The sequence below is a fragment of the Amphiura filiformis genome, chromosome 12, assembly GCF_039555335.1.
Source record: "Amphiura filiformis chromosome 12, Afil_fr2py, whole genome shotgun sequence".
In the NCBI taxonomy this organism is placed as follows: domain Eukaryota; kingdom Metazoa; phylum Echinodermata; class Ophiuroidea; order Amphilepidida; family Amphiuridae; genus Amphiura; species Amphiura filiformis.
Window position 1 is genome coordinate 34,262,801 of NC_092639.1, and position 25,398 is coordinate 34,288,198.

At 36.7% G+C, this 25,398-nt stretch overlaps 1 protein-coding gene across 1 annotated transcript; it reads right to left on the reverse strand.

Moving 5' to 3' along the window:
• Positions 1-3,891: 3,891 nt before the first annotated feature.
• Positions 3,892-25,391, reverse strand: LOC140166105 (uncharacterized). The gene is made up of 15 exons (XM_072189491.1): positions 25,222-25,391; positions 24,198-24,279; positions 23,868-23,914; positions 23,030-23,047; positions 22,394-22,550; positions 21,427-21,536; positions 21,208-21,283; positions 20,750-20,828; positions 20,059-20,174; positions 19,688-19,785; positions 18,828-18,962; positions 18,241-18,370; positions 15,563-15,708; positions 10,929-11,031; positions 3,892-7,439 (listed from the first exon to the last, which is right to left on the reverse strand). The coding sequence occupies exons 1-15, from the start codon at positions 25,374-25,376 to the stop codon at positions 7,158-7,160; spliced, it is 1,734 nt and encodes a 577-aa protein (XP_072045592.1). The 5' UTR covers positions 25,377-25,391; the 3' UTR covers positions 3,892-7,157.
• Between the last annotated feature and the right edge of the window lie 7 nt (positions 25,392-25,398).

The window sequence follows — 25,398 nt, forward strand, 5'->3', positions numbered from 1 at the left end:
TTCATGATGTTTATATCCTTATGAGAATGGCTCACCTGATAATAATTAATAGCAGGGGATGACACAAAATTCACGTTTTTATATTAGCAACGCAAAGCTATGCGAATTCCGTAGGTTTGTGATCTACAAAGTGAGGCAAGGTATCAATCGGTTATGAATAATTCACATAACTCTTACTCGACCCTTTTATTGAGGTGACCACATGGATGTGTCGTAAGTTTAGAGAATCGTACCTGTTGAAGAGAATAAAAACGCCCTCTAGCAAGTTCACACCTCCGGAAATGGGTGAATCTACTATGATCCCACCAGGCAGCAGTGATATTTGTTTTTCAAAGAAAATCTTTTTTCTCTCCATTTTTATTACCCTGTACATGAATCTGTGAAAACATATCAATCTGCACTATAATCAGACATAATGGTCCAGTGGCTCACATGAACCTCCCTGTTTACACATACCCTTCTTTTGAACGCCATCCCGAGTTAAAGCGAGAAGATGCTATTGGTGCAGTAACCAATCAGACGTATCGATATACATATACATGTATGTGCAGTTGCCGTTAAAGTTGAAGTAAATTTTCAAACTTCATTTCGCAAACTCTCTGTATACTCGATTATTTATCTTTATCAAATAACATATCTGTTATTTTATGAATAGAATTCTATCATGCAGATGGACCGATACAGCAGAATGACAACTAACACCGTATTTAGCTCGATTTCACCAGAACTCGGCACTCAAGATTTTCAAAAGTCACTTCTAAGTATACACACAATAAATTGAAAGGTTACATTTATTTTTATACCAAAATGTTATACTATGGAAAGCCGATTGTTTACTTTGATCAGCGGCTTAACAAGGCCCTATGTCACAAGGGAAAACACGGAATCTGCAAAATGGCTGAAATCACAGTAAATTGCTGAAAATGATGCTAAATTGTGCTAAATTGATCAACCACAGCAAACTCAGATAAATTTTACAAAATTGTTTCAAATCTTGACCAATTGGCTAAAATCGCCAACAAAATTGCTATGAAAGCTTTTAAAAAATCTACAAATTGGCCATATATAGGGTCCACAACTTATAAGTAAGTTCCCCCTAAATACTTTTTTAAATAAATCGAAAACTATCTTACAAAATGCAAAGGTATGGGTAGCCGTATTTGTTTTACACATATGGACCAAATTATAGCGTCGCACGTCATTGCGTTCAGTCACAATGGTTCATTATGTAAAAAAAAAGAGACCGTTTTGAACAGTGTTAAAGGGGGGTAACCCTATCGGTTTAGAATATGGATTCTCTTCAAACTTACATACAATGTCAAATATTGTCCCCTTTATCCATCTATGTGAGAAAACGGGAACAATTTCAGCATAAATGTGAATAATTAGCATATTAGCAAGCCAATACACTGGTACGCGTGAATTGCATTCTGATCAGGCATCCCGAAAACAACGGCCGAGCGCATGTCCCGGTGGAAACAGGAAGTGTTCGCCTTGGCACTGAAAACCGGCTCGCCCCTGTACACTTTTATACCCTCTATTCATACTGATTAATCTTAAAAAACATTACATATCACTGCGCTCATTACCATTCTTGACAAGATAGCCCATGCTGTATTTACTTCGCTTAATTATTTCTTTATTTTTAGCTATATGATGCACATTTTCACATATTTATGATTTTTCTTTGTTTAATTTTTTTTGTTTATATATTCCTCGTATCATGCTTGACAATATAGGTCATGTTTCCTTATTTATTTCGCCTCTTATGTATTTCTTTATTTTTGTTTTTTGTTTTATATCATTATAGCGCCATCTATAGTTTGACATTAGGGGGCATATTTGATGTATTTTTGCGGACGAATTGGTACTGGGGTGAAATCTTCCGAATCTATTCCCATTTCATTCTATAACTACCCAAAACTCCCGTGTCGTGTAAAATGCGAATAACTGGTAGCCTGTAAAAACCGCTGTGTTTCATGATTTCTCCGGAAATACATCGACTTGGAGCGTCAAATTTCAGGATAGTAATGAGAAAAATAGTATCTATGTGATACCAAAACCTCATCAACAATGAAAAAAATCGGGTTACGGACCTTTAAAAGTTGCATCTGAGTCCGTAGGAGTCAGCTCTCAAACAATAGAGTAGACCAGGTCTATTCATGTGTTTGTTAACGAAAACCTGACTGCTATGGACTCATGTGCAACTTTTAAAACAGCCTCTTTTCTTACACAATTAACCATTGTGACGTGTAACGCTATAAATTGGTCCACATGTGTAAAACAAAGATCGCTATACATATCTTTTTACTTTTTACATTTCGTAAAATATTTTTTGACTTATTCTAAGTATTAGGGGGAACTTATAAGTTGTGGACCGTATATTTAGCAAAAATAATGTGCGATTTACCGCGTTTTCTACCTATTGGCTTCTTTGGAAAGTGGATCCCTCACAATGGAATTCTTCAAAACATTTTACATAACGTTTTAAAACGTATTTGTTGGTGATGTTGTTGTGTTTGTCGGGTAATATGTATAGATAGACTCTTATACATGTTTTCAACTCTTGGCATTTTTAAAGGCTTGACATCAATCTACGTGATGCAGCCGTTGATTTCAGTATGGTCAGGGCAGTTCCCACCATGTGCTATATTGCTGTTCAATAAAGGGTCGATCGGATCATGTCACATTTTATTATTTCTTTCCTTGGTTGCACATTTCCATAAGCAGCAACGTTGTGACGTTTCTTGATTTGTTTTGCAAATTGCAATTCAAACTTACGAAAAATGGTACATGTACTTTATAATACTACAAGCAAACTTACATAATGTATTTAGATAGACGCTTATGCATGTTTCCAACTTTTGTATTTTTAAAGGCATATTATACTCAATGGAAGTATCAATCTATAACGTGATGCAGCATTGATTTAAGTATAACCAGGGCAAACCCCTTCATGTGATACATCAGGCAAGTAACATTATAGAAAGTGGTGGGTGTAAGTAGTGTCACAAAAATGTAGCGGTTTTATACTTTATTTAGTTCTTCTTTACAAGAAATAGAGGTTACCGCACACTTACACCCAAATCAAGTTTAAATACATTTAAGAAGCATTAAGAAGTTTAAAAGAAGCATTAAGTAGTTTTAAAAGCTTCCCCTGACATATTTGTAATCAAGTTTAAGAAGCATCCACTGACATGATATATTCAATATAATGTCGTCTAGTTGTACGCGTTGTTTGATATAGATAGATTCGAATATATATATATTCTTAAAACCAAGCTACTAAACTCATATAATTTATATATGAGGTTTTGTTTGTTCTAAGAGAATAGTAAACCGTTTGAAGGAAAAATCACCTTGATCACAACTGCCTAATTTATGTACATCAGAAGCACGTTATAAATACCATTCAAGATACTTAGACCACAGATCCTGGAAAGACCATCGGTTAAAGCATAAGCCGTCACTTAAGGGTCTGCGACGCTCTAAAGTCATCAACAGCCTTTTAAATACGCAATGCCGTAGCATCATGAATCGGTTCTTTAATTTGATTGAGGTTAATCCCTTGTGCCCGTAGGTGTTGCTTAAGCTAATCTTTTATAGGCATGTCCACCATACAGGTGTTTCTAATCTTCTGGTTGAACCAACAACTGCCCTGACGGTGGGCAGATAAGGTTTTTGAGTGAGGCTCGGCTTAGACCGGGGTGGCGGGGGGGGTACTCCAACTCCAACCGCTGGAACTCTTAGCTGTTCATATTAGCATCTTAAGCAAAACATATGTCCGAAGTAATTTTCAGAATAAACCTGATAAATATCGTGAAATTGGGTAAGCGGTCCAATTAAAAAAGACACATTGTTGATGATAAAAAAAAAACACTTACACGAATGTTATTTATGACAAGTTTATTGCTAGCATCCAAAATATTTTTCTTCACCTCTGCATTCAAACGTGATTTTCGTTTTTCCGCCATTGTAGGCACTGGAATAGACGCAAGATGTGATCACAAGTAACATCTTCCATCTGTGATTTTATTTATAATCTTACTTATTTCATGCAACTTAACATTTCCATCCAGTGAGTCATGTAAAATCGACTGGATATTGGATCAATGTTCAACATACAGTTTGCGGAATTCATCTTTTTTAGCAATGTTGCCATACTTTTGTGTGCTGTGTGTGTAGTTTACATTCCACATAGCTAAAGTCATTTACTATGTTCTAAATCTGTTTCCCATTACATGTTAAATATGCATTAAGATTTTGAATTTTTCATAATAAAGCACAAGCTACACTGATACTCTTCTAAATAGCTACAAGATAGCATAATCTATTACAAACAGTAGTGTTATTATCAATATTTATACCACGACATACTTTATTTTACAATAAATAGGTTCGACCTAGATCTAGAAATGGATAAGTATTATATGAATAATAAAGTTGTAATGGTATGGTACGCACTTATATTAAGTTCAGCTTGAAAACTGAATTTATACTACATCGCTGAGTGATAGCGAGTGGGTTTTTTTTTTAGCCAATGAAGTACTTTTTTATTTGCTGCCTTCGGAATAGCGTGTTACCTTATTGGTCAAAATAATATCAATCGCCCGTCGATCAGGGATGGATTAAGCTTTAAGCTACCTCATATGATCTCTGTTTTCTCAATCAAAAAAACAATACGACGCATTATTTGTTAACTTTTAAAACTATTTGTCACAAGCTGGTCCAACTAGTTCAAAGGAGACAATTTTGCAAATTGAGTTACTATAATTTTCAAGTAACTGAGCAGAAATCCTTACATATCAGCTTATTATTTAACTTTATAATATCTTTTCTTATTGTGTATTTTATTCTTTTTTGCTCCATTTTTGCCTCTATCTCAATTTTGCAATTTAATTGACCTGATTGGAATTCAGATTATGTCAAATTTGGTTACTTCTCTCCTTGGTTGCACCTATTTTCATAACAGCAACATTGCAAACAGGTTCCTTGATTTGTATATATTGCAAAGTGCAATCCAAACTTACGAAAAAAGTAATACTACAAACAAACTTACATAATACATGTATATTTAGATAGACACTATATGTTTTCAACTCTTGGCATTTTTAAAGGCCTGGTATCAATCTATGACGCGATGCAGCATTGATTTCCGTATAACCAGGGCAGTTCCCGCCATGTGCTATATGTGACCCGGCAGCACAAACGAGCCGTAAATTCCCTAAATTGTATTCTGAGTTATGGTGTAAAATGTGTACGAAGGTCGTATTCATCGGTCACTAAAGCTGGCGGCGACATCTGTCTTATTTTGATAGTCACAACACCAATCAATAATCCTATTATTGAAGTGGATAATAAGCTTCTACCTTAGATGGCTATAGAACTTTTAATAACTCTGGTCTTTGTTTGCTTTTGCTAAATCCTTTTCAAGTGGTGGGTTATTTGTATAGGTATGCATAACCAACAATTAACAATGAGAGAACCTTCTTAAACCTCGTTGACTTGGGGATGATTTGAAATGACCGCCAATTATGACTGTTTGATATTTATTGCCAGCAATGTGGAAAAAGAGACACACATAGAAACGAAAAAGCTATAATTTTGTTGAAGGAGCAAAGTTTAACTAACCATAACTCCGCTTCTGGATATCGTTTGAAGTCAAATGATATACCATTTTTAAGTTTATGATGTTTATTTTTTAAACACGAAATAAAACAAAATTGACCGGGGGAGGAATTTACGGCTCATTCGCCGTGGACGGTCACATATTGGCGAGGAATAAAAATGCCCTACATCATATACATCAGGATGTGGAGTGTTAGTATCACCATGATAATGTAGAAGTTGTAGCAGTACTGTATTTAGTTTTTATCCTTACCAGATAAATCAATCTCCTCTGCTACTATATAGTATTATATGATACTTGATGATAGGTTTCCATACGCCCAAACCAAGTTTAAAGAGAGACATTCCGTGATTTATTTGTTAGTTGTTTGATATGGATACATCAGATATACGAATATATACAAAATATTTAGGCCACTATTCAATTTTCTAACAAATGCCAGGGAGATTTGAACTGCAACAAACACACATAAAGTTGCTCAAATGCAACTGTGCTGTAATAACGTTTTGGGGCTCAACTCGACAGAAAGACGCAATTCTTAAGCAAATGCATTTTAGTAAGACTATGTCTCCGACCTGAGCTTACATGTATATTTCTATTGAAATAGACGCCTCATAATGTGGGACTTGTCAAGCATTTAAGTTGACCTTGGATCCATGAACAGTTTTCTATGATTGATACAATTATACTGCCTGGCATTACAGCAACATAATGGAGGCACTATCATTTATCCCCTCAAAGGAGACAAATATTTTATTTTTAGGAATGGCTTAAAATTGAAGGATATAAGTCAATATAAAATTGTCCTTTGGTGTTTTCATATGAAAACAATTGGTTAAATGGCAGAAATATGAAGCTCTAATCTGCTCTATTCAATATACCTGTACAAGTGTCCGTATGAAAGACATATCCTCCAAGATTGACTAATACCCGGGACTAATATGTGCCCTTTTACCCTTATGAAGTGTTCAGTTGTATCACTTGCAGGTATGTTATCACCCTATACTTTTGACAAAAATGCAAAAACTTCCATCAACCTCTGATTTTCGAATGATCTTTTTTAGATTTGATTATTTAACGAATCACTGACCCGATCACTGATAGGGCCTGATTTTGTCGCATCATTAAACCACAGATCAAACTATACTTTTTTATGAATCCTTATGACCCGAATACTACTTTGGTTTGATCTTTTATTGAGTAAATCTGCAGTTTGACCCCTCTTGTACATTTGAGGGCCACTTTTTGCCACAAATGCTTTTTTTCTATTATTTCAAGGTCATTTGGAAAGTTATAACTTGTTTTCATATATTCTTCTGCTTAACTAAGACGTGAAAGAAATTGCTCATATACACATATTGATACATATGAATATTTCAACTATAATATGTTTTCTTTTCTGCACAGATTTTATTCCCGAGATAATAATAAAACTGTGTGAAGAGAACAATCGCCATGACCACAACTGCGATAAACTTTTGTACATAAGATGTACGTTATAAACACTACACCATTTAACACGTCTTGATCATCGGTTAAACCACCAAGCCGTCACTTTGGTTTGCGACGCCCTAAAGTCATCAGCAGCCTTACGTATTGACGTAGCATCCTGAAGCTCTCCTATGGTAAGCGGTTCTTTCGATTGCGGGTCGGTCGCATGTGTCCGTAGGTGTTGCTCTATAGCCAATCTTTCGTAGGCATAGCCACCAGGAGTTTCTACTGGTTGGACGAAGAGCTCTTCTGTCAACGGACAGATAAGATGTTTGGGCGTGGGTCGGCTTGCATGATCAGATGCGGATCCAAGAATTTCCTGAATAGTAAAAAGAATTGAAAGAGAATCACACAGAAAAAGTAAAATGACTAATGGGCAGGAAAAAGAAAGTGATTGAATGAAGTGTTGTAACCGTATGATAATACAATTTCACAATTCATTATAAAAAGCACGAACTCCTCATTTACCCACTTTTTGTATATGTTGAAAGTGAAAGTTTCGAAATACAAAGTAACCAAATGCATTGAATGTCAAAGACTGTACATAATCAGTGGAAAGGATATCATGCCAAGTGTACCAAAATGAGAAAATCAATACTGAAAATATGTTATACATGACCAGGGGTCCATTTCACTCAACTTTACGATGCTTCGTAAGTCTCGAAATCGTTCGTAACTACTAGTAATGACGAGTCATAAGTTCCATTTCAATAAACTTACTTACGAACGGTATCCTACAAATAGGGATTTACTACAGGGACCCTTCGTAAAGTTACATCTAGTATTGGGTATTCGTAACTTTATGAACGGTTACTGGAGTTACAAAGGTTTAGTGAAATGGACCCCACCTAGCAGCAACAAGTCAGACAGTAATTTAAACCCGGGAATTCAAACAAATCTCTACGAGTTGAGGTTGGTTATCGATTGCAAACTTTAAGTTAAAAAGAGTCAACTTGCATATTGTGACAGACAAATGCGACATGCAAATCATCTCAAGATCTTTCAAACATAATAGCTACGTATGCATTTGGCTAAGTTTGCTTGCGATTGTTTACCATGTTTACGGTAAACCTCAGGGAAATCTTCGCTCTTCATATTGTCACTTAACCAAAACATAATGTCCAAAGTAAATCTTCAGATTAGTCCTAAACCCTGTAAGGCCATATACATGTAATCCATGGGATGTTCGCAAATCTAGAGTGATAAGTAAAATCGTCCAATGCAAAGTTAATGATGTTTGTGAATTGGATGTTACCATGGTTACAGCAACAGGTGATCCGCAACAGGTGATGTCTAAATTGAAGACACATCGTCAAAGCTTGTTGACCTTCCTTGACAACATGTAAGTCTGACATATAGATTTGGGTTTGACATTTTGGTTCGTTCTCACCAAACTCATTTAAATTTCAAAATGGTCCATACGTACACCAGCTGAATTCCAGGTGGCATGTGGGTGTTTTGGGAAAAAAATCGCCCACTAGTGAGACGAACAAAATTCGTCCCACAAAAGTATCCTACAAGTCGCCACTGATACCGTGTTCAACGATGTAAGGTACCCGGATGTACACAAACTCCACACGCAAAAGTATAGGCGAAAATGACAGGTTGCAAGGAAAATTGTTATTGCAAAATAGTGGCATTTATTGCAAAGGGTAAAATAATTTGACCCGAAACATAAACTCTTTATTTGGGTTTTCCATTACGGAAAAAAAAATAACGACGGAAAAGCTAGATATAGCTGATTTAAAAACTTATATTTAATTATTTCCGTGCTAAATGGGCGTGGCAATTGGCCATATTGATGACGAAATGGGATTCTTACGGGCATTAGGGTCAGAACTGTGTAGCTGCCGATGATGTTATTTGATAATTTTTGCACGTGATGATAGGGAACGTAGGGGTTGTCATTTTCTTCGGAAGGAATGGGTCATGAATTTATTTATTTGGGAGTAAAGAGAAATATTTCCCCTCCCCCTGTAGTGCCGCCACTGAATATAACCATGACCCTAATTTTAACTCGAATTTTAACGTAAATTGACGAAACTATTATAACTTTAGCCCTTTTCGGAATAATGACCCTCTCGAATTAATAGGCTAGATGTCCCCGCCCGACCCCTCAACCCTAACTTACTCATTCGCTCGCTCACATATTAAAATGGACAAAAAACAAATTCAAAAATGTGTTTTTAGCACCTTTTTGTGTCTCTGCATGCTAAATCGGTAATATGTACACCCTTTGATGTACAACTTAGAGTATAAACACGTAGATGACTGCACATGATCTGATCATCCCGGCTGGAAGATATTGAGGAAGATGTATACTATAAAAAATTAGTTATGTTTGTACCCGGGTGTAAATCAATTCGGCATCACAGGAACAATGCTTTACGTAATCTATTGTTTATCCTTCGATATCCATGATTTATCCTTGCAAATTAGCATCGAACCTCCAGCCAATGTTCCTTGCCAGTGCTAGCCACGAAACAAGGTCACAACTGTAGCCACTCCCTCAATGGTCGCCATTTCAGTGATTGACAGTGATGTGATGCAAATATGGCGCTGGCCATCTGGTCACGTGCGCATTTATAAAAGCGCATTTATATATATAACCGAAGTCTACTGTTTATGTTGATAACCCGATCCGCTAAAACAACAAGAAACGTCACAGTCTGTCAGGTCTGTATCAAAATGATTGTTACCTCTGCACTTTCTATGGACAAGACGGACACATCAAAATATAACATAAGACCCACCTTTAGTTGTTATAAGGTGTTATAAAACTACAAATTCTGGTCATTTCAATGCTACATTTTGAAGAAGCATGCTTTTCAATAAACATCCAAACTCAACTGATGGGTATCAATCATTTGATACAACTTATACAAGGAGTCAAGGACCCTTCAAGCAATCGACTATCTACAACTTATGTAACGCCGACATTTAATAAGGTACCATGAAGTATACATTAGACAGTTGTGTAACAGACCTCTCGCGGTTGACTTCAATTAAACAATAAAAAAACAATTTAAATCAGCTATAGAATAAAACGAGCAAAATGTTTTAGAATGAATGCTTGCGCGTACCAAATTCGTGCAAAGTCAAGTTAATTCAATCGGTATGGCTTTCGACTCGCATGGTGCTTTGTGTGTAATCAATGTAATTCGTAAATATGTTAACTTTCGCAGAATGCGGGGCAGAATGCTCCTGTTAAAAGTTAAGTACCTTGACAATACCCCCCTTCCCAATATCCTAGTCAAGGATCATGACGAATCAAATACTAAATTGTCCTAGTTTACGCTAGCTTAAGGGGGTACTACACCCCTGGCCAATTTTGTGCATATTTTTGCATTTTTCTCAAAAATTATAGCGCATTGGTGACAGATAAGATATGTATATTATAGGGGCAAATACTACAACTACTGCACTGAAAATTCAGCAACTCAAGGCAAGTAGTTATTGGTTTATCGATCAAATATTGGTTTTCCCTCATTTTTGACTGTAACTCCACAACTGTTGTCTGTACTGAAATAAAATTTCCAGTGCAGTAGTTGTAGTCCTTGCCCCTATAATATACATATCTTACTTGTCACCAATGCGCTATACTGAAAAATGCAAAAATAGGCACACAATTGGGCAAGGGTGTAGTACCCCCTTAATACACTTCCACAACTCAGGACGCTGATTCTGGCTGCGCAGATTCATTGATTGCGGTGTGACTAAATCATTCGCCTCTAACAGATCACAAGCTCATTTAATGTATGAATGTAATGTTCTCCAGATAATTAAAAACAAACCTAAATATGATTACCTGTATGCATTCCGTAAGCGGTTTTGCAGCATGTTTCCTTGTCATTTTCCGAGCCTTGGTATTGTATTCTGTTGGATCTGTATGGTATTCCTCGGCAACGACCCTGCATGCATAAACCAGAACCAAAAATGTGTTGTCGTGCAATAAATATATTTTTCGTGACCTCACGTGAAGCCCCAGAATGCTACACGTTCCACGCTCTCAAAGTACAAGTCAGAAGTATGTCCTTCGTGAAGTGCCCTCATTCATAAACAACAAAGTAGCTAGAGTGTCTCGAAACTACCAACTTGCGACTTTATGCCCATATCATGGTACCAGGTCACATATTCACATTACGCTTCAGGTCCATTTCAGGTTTTCAGTTATTCTCCTTATAACATCTTTAGTTCCCAACGGAACTCTTTCACTGTCCCAGCAATGACCACTTTACCAAATTGTCACACACACTGATAGCCAGACTAGAGTCAAGTGACTCTCTAAGTGGACTAAACAAGCACTGACTCTCAAAAGGAGTCACCTTGACTCTACTTGTGGATTCAATTGACTCTACATGCAGAGTCGTCGACGGAGTCAATAAATTTATGACTCTTGAAGAGAGTCAGACTCTGCAATAGTTTACCTGTTGACATCATGGAATGTATATTCTCCCATACCTAAGGGATGATGTTCAGCCTAATTTTTTTATCCTGTCGTCTGACGATCGCCTATATGTGACCGTACAGCACGAATGAGCCGTAAATGTCCTCAATTGTATTCTGAGTTACAGTGTAAAATGGGCATGAAGGTCGTATTCATAGGTACCTCAATTTGGTGCTACGTGTACCTCATTTAATGAGATACACGTAGCACCAAATTGAAATACCTATGAATATGACCTTCATGCCCATTTTACACTGTAACTCAGAATACAATTGAGGACATTTACGGCTCATTCGTGCTGTACGGTCACATATGGCGTGAAACTCAAAGTAAAGTCTCATATTCCGGTAGGTATATACTTTGAATTTTTATGTTGATGTACATCTATGTGTATCATTATTTTGTGCTATTTCCAAACTGTCGGAGTGAACCTGTAATGGAGTCAGGGTGACTTTATAAATGGAGTCTGGATTACTCTAGAAGCAGAGTCCAGCCACTACGCGACTCTATGTCTAAAATGACTCCATATTGGGAGTCAAATGACTCCTGTGTAGAGTCATCAACGGTGACTCTTCCGCGGAGTCAAGAAAATTATGACTCTTCAGGGGAGTCAGATGACTCCCAATATGGAGTCATTAGACATAGAGTCGCAGAGTGGTTGGACTCTGCTTTTTGAGGCACCCTGACTCCAATTTGGCTTTCAGTGTAGCCATGAGGAATATATAACACAGATTGGGATTTAGTTACATCAGGTGACATGCGTGTATGAAATACCTTGCAAAAATCCCTGATACATTGTTACGACAAAAAGACACTTCGGTTTCTGCATGAATGAACACAAAAGGGCAAAAGGGAGAAAGTTAACCAACTTTACACACGATCAAAAATAAAGGAATCGCTCACCGAAATAAACATAATCAGCCATTACTAAACGCGTGTCAAGGGCTAACCGTTCAAAAGACTGGGACACTTCATCAATCCTTGAAAGGGAAGAGATCGAGACGAGGGGACATTCTTTTTCACATTTTCGATCCTCTCCTCCAAAACATCAACGCTTTGAGAAACCCGGAAGGTTTCTGGCGAAACTATCAGCATAAGTTTTTCCTTTGATCTTGACAAAGAATTTTAAATAGCTGATCAGATGATCTTATTCAGCTACGTCCAGCTTTCCAGAAAGTGACCTTCGCCTGAGGCAATTGGTTTTCCAATGTTGACAGTTGGTAACAGGTGTCATGATAGGCAATCAGTTACATCAGATGATCGTGTTCTGTCTAGCTTTCCAGAAAGTGCCCTTCGCCTGAGGCAATTGGGTGTCAATTGTTGGGTCACAGTGGAGTGAAATGCATGAGGTATTCAACCAAACAGGACAGTGAAATAGGACAGACTGGTATGTAAAAGAGTCTGTACAGCGAATTGAGTCGATGGGCACAAATCGGTATACGGATTGATGCATGCCGCAAGTTATCTCCAATAAAATCATAAAACTTCAGTTTGAGGGGAAATACTTTTGCAGAAAGAAGTCAAGAATTTACATGTCATGAGAAATATTCCTAGGAGCTCAAAATTCTAATTATATTTTAAGTAGATAGGAAAGCAACGGGCAAATAACTTTCTATTGATTTCAAGAAGGCGAGCTTCGTTTAAGATTGGGAGGCATGTAATCAATACTTCCAGAGTGTAATTAAAATTCCATTTCAAGGAGAGTATATCTTACATCGCGATATACAGGGTGTCCCAGAAAAAATTACCGAGTGAATAAAATTGAACGTAAGTCGAGAAATAGACATCAGAATCAAAATTCAAAATGTAGCGCATAGCCTATTTTGTTGTGCATCACATACGAACATTTTATTTGATTCGGTTGACTGGTTCCGGAGAAATGAACGATTGCATAATGCGTGCATCAATGCAGTTCATTCCAAGTTTGATCTACAGGCGCTTTTTTCATACTCACTCACCGCTTCCTAAAGCTTGTGTATCTCATTAAATTTAGTCTACATTACCTATTTAAATCCGACGGTTTTATGTCATTCATGCTTTCACTGAAGATGAATAACAGTTTTTCCGAGAAAACTTTGATTTCTGCAATTGGAAGCTCTCGAACTTTAATTCTTTAGCTTGTGCAAATATACTTTACAAAGGACATTTGAGCCAAGAATGACAATGATCAAGTGCTTACAGCTTTACGTGTGATATTTGATACCACGCAACATTAATGTTGAAGTTTTTAACTTTGCATTACAATTTCTTGGAAATATTCCGAAAACATTAATGTGTGTGTGAAATTTTTAAACCAGCTGGAATTCTTTATGTAGTAATTCTTTATGCAACATTTATATCAACATTAACGAAAAAAGATACTTACAAATACCGAGCATCATCTTACATGCAAGCTTTCATTTTCAATATCGTGCAGGTTTTCAAATTTGAACAAAACCCAATTAAATGTTTTGCAAGAAACAGGTTGTTTAAAAAGAACGAAAACGATTTCATAGAACAAAATATGAAGCCCATTGACAGTTTAACCACTAGTGCGCATTGTGTTGAATGATCTTTCTTGCAAACTTGGAATGAAGTGATTTAACACATGCTCATATCTTCGCGATTAGTCAACTGATTCCAGTAAAATTGGCGTATAAGATGCAGAATAAGATGGATTACACGCCGATGTTTAGATTTTTGGATTCTGATGTCTATTTTTCGACTTACGTTCAAATTTATTTGCCCGGTAATTTTTTCTGGGACACCCTGTACAGTGTACAGTTAGGATGAAAATTTTACAATGGAAATAAACAGAAAAACATTAATCGAAGAAGGAAAATAAACACATAAAACCGAAAATTAACTTCAAAAGGCTAAAAGGCATTGCAAATCTCAACTTTATACATTTTCAGTGAGTTTTTCTGCTAAAGCTATTTGTCTAAAAACGTCAATGGCGCTTATGTTATATGCCTTTCTCTTCTACATTTTGTCTTTTTTTCATATAAAGGGAAAATAAATTTAACAAAATAAAAAGGTATTTCTCAATCTACGGTCCTACCTACTCCTTAATACACGTGACGTAATTTGTTCCCAGGTACATTTTCTGGCTCTGTTGTTGCGTCTTTTGAACTCATCATCATCATGATGTGAGACGCGGCTTTTTTCATCAACTCATTAGTCGCATTAAATGCATTTCACTGCATAAGCTGCTATACGTTGGCCATACGATCCACTTAGAACTAGACCTCGTAGTTTCATTTTGATAGGAATCCAGGACTGTCGTCTGATATCCATATTGTTTACTCTAAAGTACAACCAGGGAATAACGAATGACGCAAAAGGGAATTCGGGTGCCACTATACATTGAAATCTTGTTTGGTTTTAACCCGTGTTGTAATGTACAAGTTTTAATAATTCAGATAAAACTGTCACGTGTTGTGTGAAGGAAATAAGTTAATGATGTTTATTCGGGCTATATCAATAATTTTCAGTGGCTCCTTAAAAACAAAAGACAGTGCACTACATCATGTATATGTGCAACCCCCACTTTAATTTCGGGAAAAACCAGCCATTAGCCAATTGACAGAGCCTGTTATTACACCTCATACATATTCATGAGCAAATCATAGCACTTTATTGGTCAATTGCAAACGACACGACCTATTTCACCTTGCGATAGTTTTCAATACCTACATGACAAGCTCATCCCTGTAGCCTAAGTTCGGTGTAATGAATAACATACACTCTCAGGTACTACGTGCTTTATATCTGGGAATTAAGGCAACTATTTTTCCCACTGTACTGGCTACGAGCCTATCACCCCCCAAACCCGGTGATAGCCCGTAGCTAGTACCGAGGGGGAAATAGTTGCCCTATTTCCCCGATATAAACAGTGTGTATATAGTATTTGTATTATGTATATTTATCTTCTTAATGTTACCTTTATAAGCAGGCCAGTTCACGAATGCTCATATATTTTGATGTAGAACTATACACTTAAGATCTATACCTACGTGTCGAGTGGGTCATCCGGTTCTGGAGTCATGAGAAGCCCATAAATGGCGCTCAGTATCTTGTACATCGTGATGTCTGAACTGTAATCACGGTCAAATATGCTGTGACAAATCCGACCAACGCTATTGATATTGCAATGATGAATCTGTGTATTTGGTAAAGGATCACATATATATAGTTCACAAATATACACACCGCACAAAAAGAAAGTTCACCTTTCTCTCAAGGTCATAATTTTTGATACAATTGATTAATAACTACCAAAAATTTATAAATGTGCACGTGAAGAAATTTTGTAAGTTACAGATTGATGCATCAGTTGCGATAAAACAACTCGAAATCTTCTCGAAGTACGAAAACTGAAACCTTTCAAATTCAAGCAGAGGACTAGACAATAGGCGCTATATTGTAGGAAGAGGGTTAGAGTTCAGAGGGGAAACGTCCAAGGGTTAGAGTTCATAGGGGAAACGTCAAAGGTTTAAATATGGTTAGGTCACTCAGGCAGTCTCTCTAATTACCTGTTGTAATACCAGTAGGTAAAAATATTAATATGTTGAATTTATGCTCTATTTCTAGTTATTAAATATAACCAGGCTACGAACTACCGGGAACAAACTATTCTGTAGTTAATATAGATCAAATATGGTGGTGACTTTGAGATACCTGCGCATAACGTAAAACGTCTGTCTGATTTAGCATGGGTGGGAGTTTAAAACGCATGGTCGAAGGTGCTCTAAGACTAGCCAGAGACTACCCGATGGAAACGCTTCAAACACATACCATGCGTTATAAATATAAAATGGCGGATATGTGTATCTTAGGTCGAACATTGTTTGTGACCATTGACTCTACATTACAATATGCACTTTCACCCTCCTGATTGTAACGCCAAAATAACGGGATGCTTAAAGTTAGTGAGCTTTAGTGTTAGTGTTAGTGTTAGGGTTCAGGTTTAGGGTCTAGGTAGGGTTAGGGTAGTGTTAGGGTTAGGGTGGCAATCCTGTGATTTCGGAGCTGCGAAATCCCAGGATTTCGGCAAAAAATTTCTGCCGAAATGATTTCGGCAGGCTTATACCGAAATCCCGTTATTTCGGCCCAACATGATAATTATGTTGGTGTACAATATGGTGTCACAGGTGTGTTGTGGCTACTTTAACAATGCCACAGATCTGCAGATCAACGTTTAGCTGAACACAATACCATGCCAGGGAATAATGCAGTTTGGCAAGGTATAGTGTATATTATTCTAATGCAATCTCTAAATTGCAATCGATTAAAATCACAGACATTATTGAATCACATTGTGTGAATAATATTTCAGCGTTTCTCAGTTCATACGGGAGATCTTAATTGGGACGATGGTTTTGAGTGCATAAATTTATAGCTAAGGGGTTTCCCTGGAGTACTCTTGTCGAGAGCTTGGAATAACTTAGGAAATCATTAAGATATGCTCAGAACAGCATCCTTCCGTAGCGATAATTTAATTGGGCATATTACAGGTGAAACGGAGCATATAAAAATATTTGGTCAGGACAATTTTTTGCTTAATGATAAAAGTTGAAGGTACGTCAGCAACACTTAAGGGGGGTTTTCACACATCCTCCAACCCAGCAATTGAGAATGTCACTCAAATCTGGGAGAAATCAGAAATCATAAGCAGAAATGAAAAACACTAATACAGAACTGAAAACTTAGAAAGGCCCATTGTATTAGTCATTTCCCCCAGCCTTAATTACCTGGGATCATGTAGGCCTACCCATTAGCGCCAATCCGGCTTGAAAGATGGGGATGTGTGGGTGTGGGGGGGGGTAACCAGCCAAAATTGTTAAAAGTGAGTGAAAAGAACAAAAAATTTGTCATTTTGCCGAAAGGTGGGGAACACGTACCCCTACACCCACCCACCCGGGATTGACGCCCATGGGCATACCTCCCAAACCTAACATGTGACGATACCAATAGAACTATTATGAATCTAAATTGGGGAATTAGTCCATGGGAAAGGAAAGCGAGGTACCAGATTTGGAGTCCCAAGGGATGAGGGAATGAACGGGAACGGGAATGACTATCACGAAATGAACCAGATGAAACAGAAATTAAGTATAACAATTTATTATGAATTCACATCATCAGACAAACTGATCAAAATAATATAATGTATGTATTAATATAAAGTCTTACCAGAGTTACATCGCATCATAATAATTATAATTGAATATGATTCACGTGCAAGACATGATGACAATATAATCGTCATCATGTTGACCAATCTATCTAATCATCATGAGCCACCCTGAGCACGTCTACACCGGTCGCAGGGTTAACAAGGAGTGAAGTCTTCATTAACGCACAAACAAAACATCGCTTCAGCCAGTGCAATTGATGCACGGATATAAAACGTTCACTTGATGAATGGTTATCATGGCTTACTGCACTAAGATCAATATCAATTATCGAATGAATTATCGTCACAACAGAACAATTAGCGACACAGCATAATGTCGCTAATGAAAATAGTGCACCCTTGCATTCGCCTTGAGTGCTAATCATAACGCACCTCTAATTTTGTAAAGCGCACACTTGTTGGAGAGACAATTTTGCAATTTTTCAATTTTTTTTTCTTTTTACTCTGTCAGTGAGCTGTAGGCTTCCAAGACTAAAATATCATAGCAAAGGATACTGGTGTGATGAAACGGACGACCGGTGGAACTGTTGGATAATTATTTGGAAAATCAGCGAAAAGTGCAAATACGCCATTCTCGTAGGGTGTTCCAGTTGGACCAGTCATGAAGATACGCCAGAAACAGACGCTGAAATAAAGAAAATAACGAAAGGTGTGTGAATTTGCCATGGAATAGAATGTCCTTTGGAGGAGCAAGTGTCAACATGAAGCCATGGTGCTAAAATACCGAGAACCACGACTTCTCATTTTGAACTATATACAAAAATATCCATATCATAAAGAATGCATTTGTTGGCTGCTACATGCGTCTCTTTTTACATAATCATGATAATAGCTCTGAGAATAAATACCAAACTCATCTCAACTGGAAGTCACGTTAAAATGTTACTTAAAGATGTTTTTGCTAAAAACCAAAACCCAAAATAACCCCCCCCCGTTTAAACGTTTTAAAAACATTCTGTGTTTACTGGGTGGACAATTATTTTTTTCAGATTTTTTCATGGAAATAATCTGCCAACTAATTTACTTGGGAACAAAAGTATACTATGAGTATATTGTGTGTTAATTACTGTGTTAATTCTTACTTGTTTTGTGATGGAAATATCTTAAATGCTGGATGAGGTTTCCGGTGTATCTTGGACATCTCTTGCATAACACGAAACACTATTGGCCGAGTAGCCATTGCAGATTGACCTTTGTTGGCGGCATATTTGAGAGATCTGCAACATGCATGAATTTACACAGTCAAAATCAGGATATTCATCATGTTCATTTGATATTCCCATCTGTCTTGCATATAAATGCAAAAAAGTATTTTTTTGCCCATAATGCGGCCCATACACGTTCAAGCTTATTGATCAATATCAAAGACCCTGAATACAAGAATGGATACATAAATTAGACCCCGATAGAGGGCAGGGCCTAAAGAATGCGGAAATTATGGGGTAAAGAGTATTTTAAAAAGAGTAAAAAGTAGAGACAGTCCACCATTAAGGTTACTCGTGCTTTCTTGCCCTGTGAGGTCCTTATATCGGGGCCGCACTTGGAGTGTTTAGTCATCGTATGAGAGTCGCCGACCTCGGGCCTGGCGGGCCTGCGGCCTTCATGTTTTATATTGATACCGAACCATGATGTGTTGATACTATATCAACAAAAACATCAAGGTTACAGGGCCGGCAGGCCCGAGCCCCACGACTCCCATACGACGACTAAACACTCCAAGTGCGACCCCAATATAAGGGCCCCGCTGAGCAAAAAAGCAAAATTAACCGTAATGTAACATTGATCAACAATAACCTCAATTTAACATTCACCCATTGCCACATTTGTGCCGTATATTCAGAGCGATATAGTCTGAATATCGAATGTGATTCAGTGCGATATAGACTGAATAATAGAGAGACCAGGTTGAATAATGATATATACGGTAGTAGCGTGAACTCACAAATCAGTGTTTGTAACTGGCCCTCTGACATCAGATGGGAGTCTATGCTCTGGATGATCATCATATGGCCTGGTCCTCGACAACCTTTCCAAATCCGACTGAGCAGAAATAAGAAATATATCTCCAGAATATTAGAACAGTCATAGGCTTGCCTTTAAAAAGTAAATAAAATTCCCTGTAAAATTCGTTTGATCACACAATAGCAAATACAGCCATTACATATATACACGGGCTGATCACAGTTCAGATCATGCTACGATTGTGCATATTCAAAAAGCACCGGGAAGAATGGACAGTGCAGTCATAGGTTAACATCCAGACTAACTGCGCGATACATTATAGAGGTTTCATGGTTTGATCATAATACTTACCGAACTTCTGACCGGTTGACTAGATCTTTCTTCCCGAACTGTTGATGACAACATCGTCTCCAACTCAAATAATTTGCTTGCTTCTACTATGTTGATAGGGCGAAAACAATACCCACCTGTGTGTTTAATTGAAAAAAAACCCGCATTGAATATTTATAGTAGTCATTATGGCTCGAGGGACACCAAAATACAAACGTAAAATACCTGGCAACTAGTTGCCATGTAAGTCTATCATAAAAACGACGATTTTACAGGTATTTCATCGTATAATTAGCATATCTACGGTATATTGCCATAAATTTACGATAGAATGACCTTAATCATGTATAAAATACGGTAGAAGGCACGTATATTTTACGGTAAAATACCTAGAAACTGGTTTGCCAACATTCTACCGTTAAAATTACAGTTGTTGCCGTAATGTACACTGCACATTATACGAAATAGTATTTACACACAATCTGTCAGGATAATACGGCTATTTACTATTTAAAAATATTGAAGATGCAGCACTTTACACCCCCCCCCCCAACATACCCCACACACAAATAAATAAACCAATACAGTCTAACGGTACTAACATGCCTATTTTCAGTTAAATAGTCATTCCAATTTTACGGTAAATAACCGTCAAGTTTACGGGAAAGTACCGTAAGGTTCATGCAAGCTGCCTTAAACATAATCAACATACCAGAAGCATGGCAAAGGCCTTTCAGTGTCTGGTCGTTTTCGGTTCCAATATGAATTGCATCGAGAACTATTTTTTCCAACTGAAAGAAAGTACATTTCACACAAGAAAATCAGTCAAGTAGAAACTATTTTGCAATTCCATCAATATGCTGTCTTCAGGTTAAATACATGTAATGATAGCCATAATATACACTAAGCCAAAAAAAGAAACTTATAATCACAAGGTCATATCTTAAAATCCTGTCCATCAAAATGAACCAAAATTTACACACAGGATTACTTCAATACTCTACTCTAAACACTGTCAGTTGTCCAACTGACACAGCAGCAAAATGTACTGACATGGAATAGCATCCTGACCACATTCATAGTCCAATAATTGGCACCCAGCACAAGAAATCTGTGAGAATTATCTCAAATGTTGCTCAAAATGGTTGCCTAAATTTGACCTCAACTTACTTCCAATTTCTTTGCGATCGTCACAGGGTTTGATGTTGATTTGGTGTCAACTCCATCAGAGAGGCAAATGATTCGTCTAAAAGCACAAAAAAGTTACTTTAAAATATTACCGATAACCAAGGTTGTATGTAAGTGTAAAAGTCAAATTTCGGCCTTTTTTTAAAAGTAATTCAGTCAGGAGTGCACGTTACAAGTTGGACATAATTTATATATTTCTACCTTTTGCAGTGAGGAAATCGTGCCTTGATTTCTTCAAACTGATCTATGGCTGTACTTATTCCATCGTAGATGGCGGTCATGCCGAATGCTCTCATTTTTTCTAGCTTTGCCTGCAATTTATTAAAACAATTTTTGGAAATTACACTTATTATGACAATCTCAGCATTTTGAAAACATTAACATAAAGGCCATAAGATTATGTATTCAAATAGTATTGGGTCAAAACTCATACGGTATTTAAACTACCACAAGAGGAAAAACCATATCAGTTTGTAAGCGCTCTTTAGCAAGTCATAGTTCATTGAATTTACAACCGTATGACAAAACAGGCGAAAATAGTAACTTTTTGCACAAGATTTGAATTTAAAGAGAATTGGCCATTGCTCATTCTAGTGACGCTAGTTTATGGACAATATAAGTGTGCCTTTTCATTTAATGACATAAAATTTGACAAATATTGTAAGGAATACTTGAGGTTTTTACTTTTAAAACCTATATTTTGGTCAAAAAATGTGCTTGGAAATTAGTTTTTAACAGATTTACCACATTCGCCTTGCTATAACATATCTGTTATCTGTTGATCTAGTGACGAAAAGTGTTTTTAAGGGGAAGTGTTAGCTTTCGTTTGATATAAAAAAAGAATTCTGATTGGATGAAGGGAACACTTGAGGTTTCGACAAAAACCAATTATAGAGGCTCATTTTCCAGTTATTTTCCACAGTTCATCCGATGCTATGCACTCAACCGTGTGGTGTAATCAAAGACTGTGGTGGAGACAATTCACTGCTTGCTGTTCTCTGCTTGGAAGCTCTTGGACGAAAATGTTTACTCAGGTGTATCGAGGTGGAAACTGTGCGTAGTTGTTTCATAAGAGAATCGTTTTTGTATAGAAACCTTTCCATATGATCAAAGAAGTAGAGAACAAAATTAAACATTTGCTCGTCTTTAAATAGGACGTCTACTTTACCTTAAACTCAACAAAGAATTCGGTTAATCTGCCGGTAACCGTAGGTGTTGAATTAAATGTTACCAATCCTACAACATGCTGGAAATTGTAAGCCATACTCCTATCAGCAAATGTACAAAACATCTGCTGAACCACTTCAAGTCTCGATTGATCCGACCTGAAATTGTACGATGTAAAATTTCGTGAGGGATTTAAAAGTAGTTATAATAAACACTGTGACAAAACATAAGTTCCTAGAAATAATTAGTTTATTTCCCCGTTTGTAATGTATTTCATCATTTCTGAAGGCAACATTTTCCAGGGAATTTTGGAGTCTCGAAGTTTCGAAAACTTCTTGTCTAATGCTAGAAACACATGAACTTCTAAAGAAACACCAGTAGTGCCTATGGCAGATCGATTGACAAGGTTTCGAAACTTTGAGATTCAAAAAACTGTGAGTACATAATCTTGGATATTGTTTTGAGACTTTATGTACATAATTGTCATAATTATTGTCGTTAATAACATTTCTGACATTAGTATAATATTCCCTTTAACTTATAATGATATAATGTAATATGATACCGTATTACTGTACAATTTATTATGCATGAAGACAACGTACATTTAAAAACAAATACAAAACTGAAGACTTACCCGTCATCTGAATCGTCCCTGTAAAGAAAACAGTTAAAAATATAAAGGAATTCAGGTTAATGTCCAAAGGATTAGGCATACGCATTATAATACGTAACATGTACAATATTCTTTGATGTTAAATGACATAGTTTTACGGCAAATCAAGAAATTCGAGGTGTATACCCAGCACAGAAAGCAACGAAACACATTAGAGAATGAATTTGGAAAACCTTCTGATAATTACAAACACTCGCTGAGCAGCAAGACCTTCCCTCTAAGCTTTTAATCCGATAAGCTGATTATCTATTTGTTTTCATGAATTGGAAGACATTCTTTGATGTATTACTGAGCTCAATCATCTGAAATTACTGGAGCGTGAGCCACCCAGGCTGGTGGTTCAGCAGAGTATTTTATTAACAGAAGGTTTTCTCCAAATTCGTTTCCTAATGAATGGGCTATTCCAGAAATTAAAGGCACCTCTCCCCCTAAAAAAGTCATTATTTTCACAACCCTAAAGAAGACATGGGAATTCCCAAGAAAAATACACCTTTTTATTTTAGGCTTGGGAATTCCCAAAAACTTTGGCAAAAATTTGCCTATCTTCTTTAGGGACATTTTTTATTTATTTTTTTTTGATAAAATTTTGGTCTGGGAATTCCCAAAAATTTATGGTACAAACTTACATGTCTTCTTCTAGGGGGTGCCATTAATTTTTGGAATAGCCCAATACATTGGGAAAGAAGACACAAATTGATGGGGAAAAAAGAAGACCAAAATACATGGGAAAAAGAAAGTAAAGCGAGCAAGAAAGAGAGAGGAAAAGGAAAGAAAGAGAAATTTAATGTAGCCTTAATACCTGGCAAAGGAATTTGAATCCATCGATCCGCTGACGTCAACAGCTATCTAAATTATTACGACATGAGTAACAAAATAATAATTTCATTATATTTTATTTTATAACGCAATGTAAAACCCGAACGATTTGCACTTTCCATGATAATGGCCAAGTTTTGTCACCCGCACTACATTTATATAGTTAAAAGGCTGCATTACATTAAAAGTTTCCATTTACGAACGTCAATTTTTTAGGTAGAGCTTTTATGGTGTTGAAATTAATCCACACCTGTCTGATCTTTATATTTTACACATGCAGTTGGGAAGACAAAATATGTTAATTTATATTCACCACGATAGCTTCTGTTGGAGTCCTAGTAAATAGACAGTCGGTACCCGTCACCACATCAGTTGTGCTAAAATACTTCTTTGTTCTAGAGATGGAAAGAAAAATAAAGAAAGACCAAAGCTGGGTGAGTATTTCCAAATTTTTCCCCTGCGCACCTTTTAATAGATTCCAAATACCTTCGATGTACACTGGTCACATCATCACTCGCACCCCACCCACCTCTCTGAGCCACCACAGTCTACACACCCCTACAAACACCCCACCCCATCATACATACACGAAATACACATAATTGTTCGATGTTAAGGTTAAGATTTTGCAATACAAGGGGCCCAGAGACAAACAGGAAATTTCTTGATTGGTCAAAAATCCATCGCTCATTGCTCAGCAACTGAATGTAAATTTGGCTTTACCATGTTAACATTTAGATATATATTTTCTTTCTTTCACCGTATATAAATAATGACATTTCATGTGGATAAACAAATTGTTCTGTATTATTTTAAAGATAGTTCTGCAATATAATGTCTGCACAAAAAGTAACTCAGCTGTTATAAATACGCATATAGATTCAGAACTAATAAATGTTTTAACAATATTTCAACATAGAGAGAAGCATGATTTATTTACACGCATTTTGATACCACATTCGTCAAATGTCGTTCAATATTAACAACACAGTAGTGCTTTTACAGAAAAATACCCGAATTTAAAAGTTGCCGTTTACAGCGATCAATGGTTATAATGCCAGCACTGTAAACACGTAAAGCCCGCCATTATCTTCACGCTTACTTCAAATCAATACAAATAACTGCAACTTTTAAATTGGGGTATTTTTCTTTCAAAACACTGCTGTATTGTCAATATTGAACAAAATTGGACAAATTGGGTATCAAAATGCGCGTAAATAAATCATGCTTCTTTTTATGTTAAAATATTGTGAAAACAATTATTAGTTCTGAATCTATAGGCGTATTTATAACAGCTGAGTTAGTTTTTGTGCAGACTTTAGTTAATTAATGTTCACCTTTCAGCGAGGGTATCCGCATCTTCACTTTTGGTAGCCTTGGCAACTGGGTCGTAAAGTTGAAGAGGATAGGCATCCGCAGCAGATTTACTCAGCTCAGAGAAGACAACGGTAGGCCTGTTATAGAAGAAAACTCGAGAATGTGCGTAAAACATGGCTAATTCTCTCTAACCATTT

Coding starts and splice junctions, on each gene's coding strand:
- LOC140166105 (XM_072189491.1), bottom strand. CDS start 25,376: ATGTTTTACGCACATTCTCGAGTTTTCTTCTATAACAGGCCTACCGTT. Junction 23,915..24,197: donor CTCCAACAGAAGCTATCGTG/GTGAATATAAAT, acceptor GTAATAATTTAG/ATAGCTGTTGACGTCAGCGG. Junction 21,284..21,426: donor CGATTTCCTCACTGCAAAAG/GTAGAAATATAT, acceptor TTGTGCTTTTAG/ACGAATCATTTGCCTCTCTG.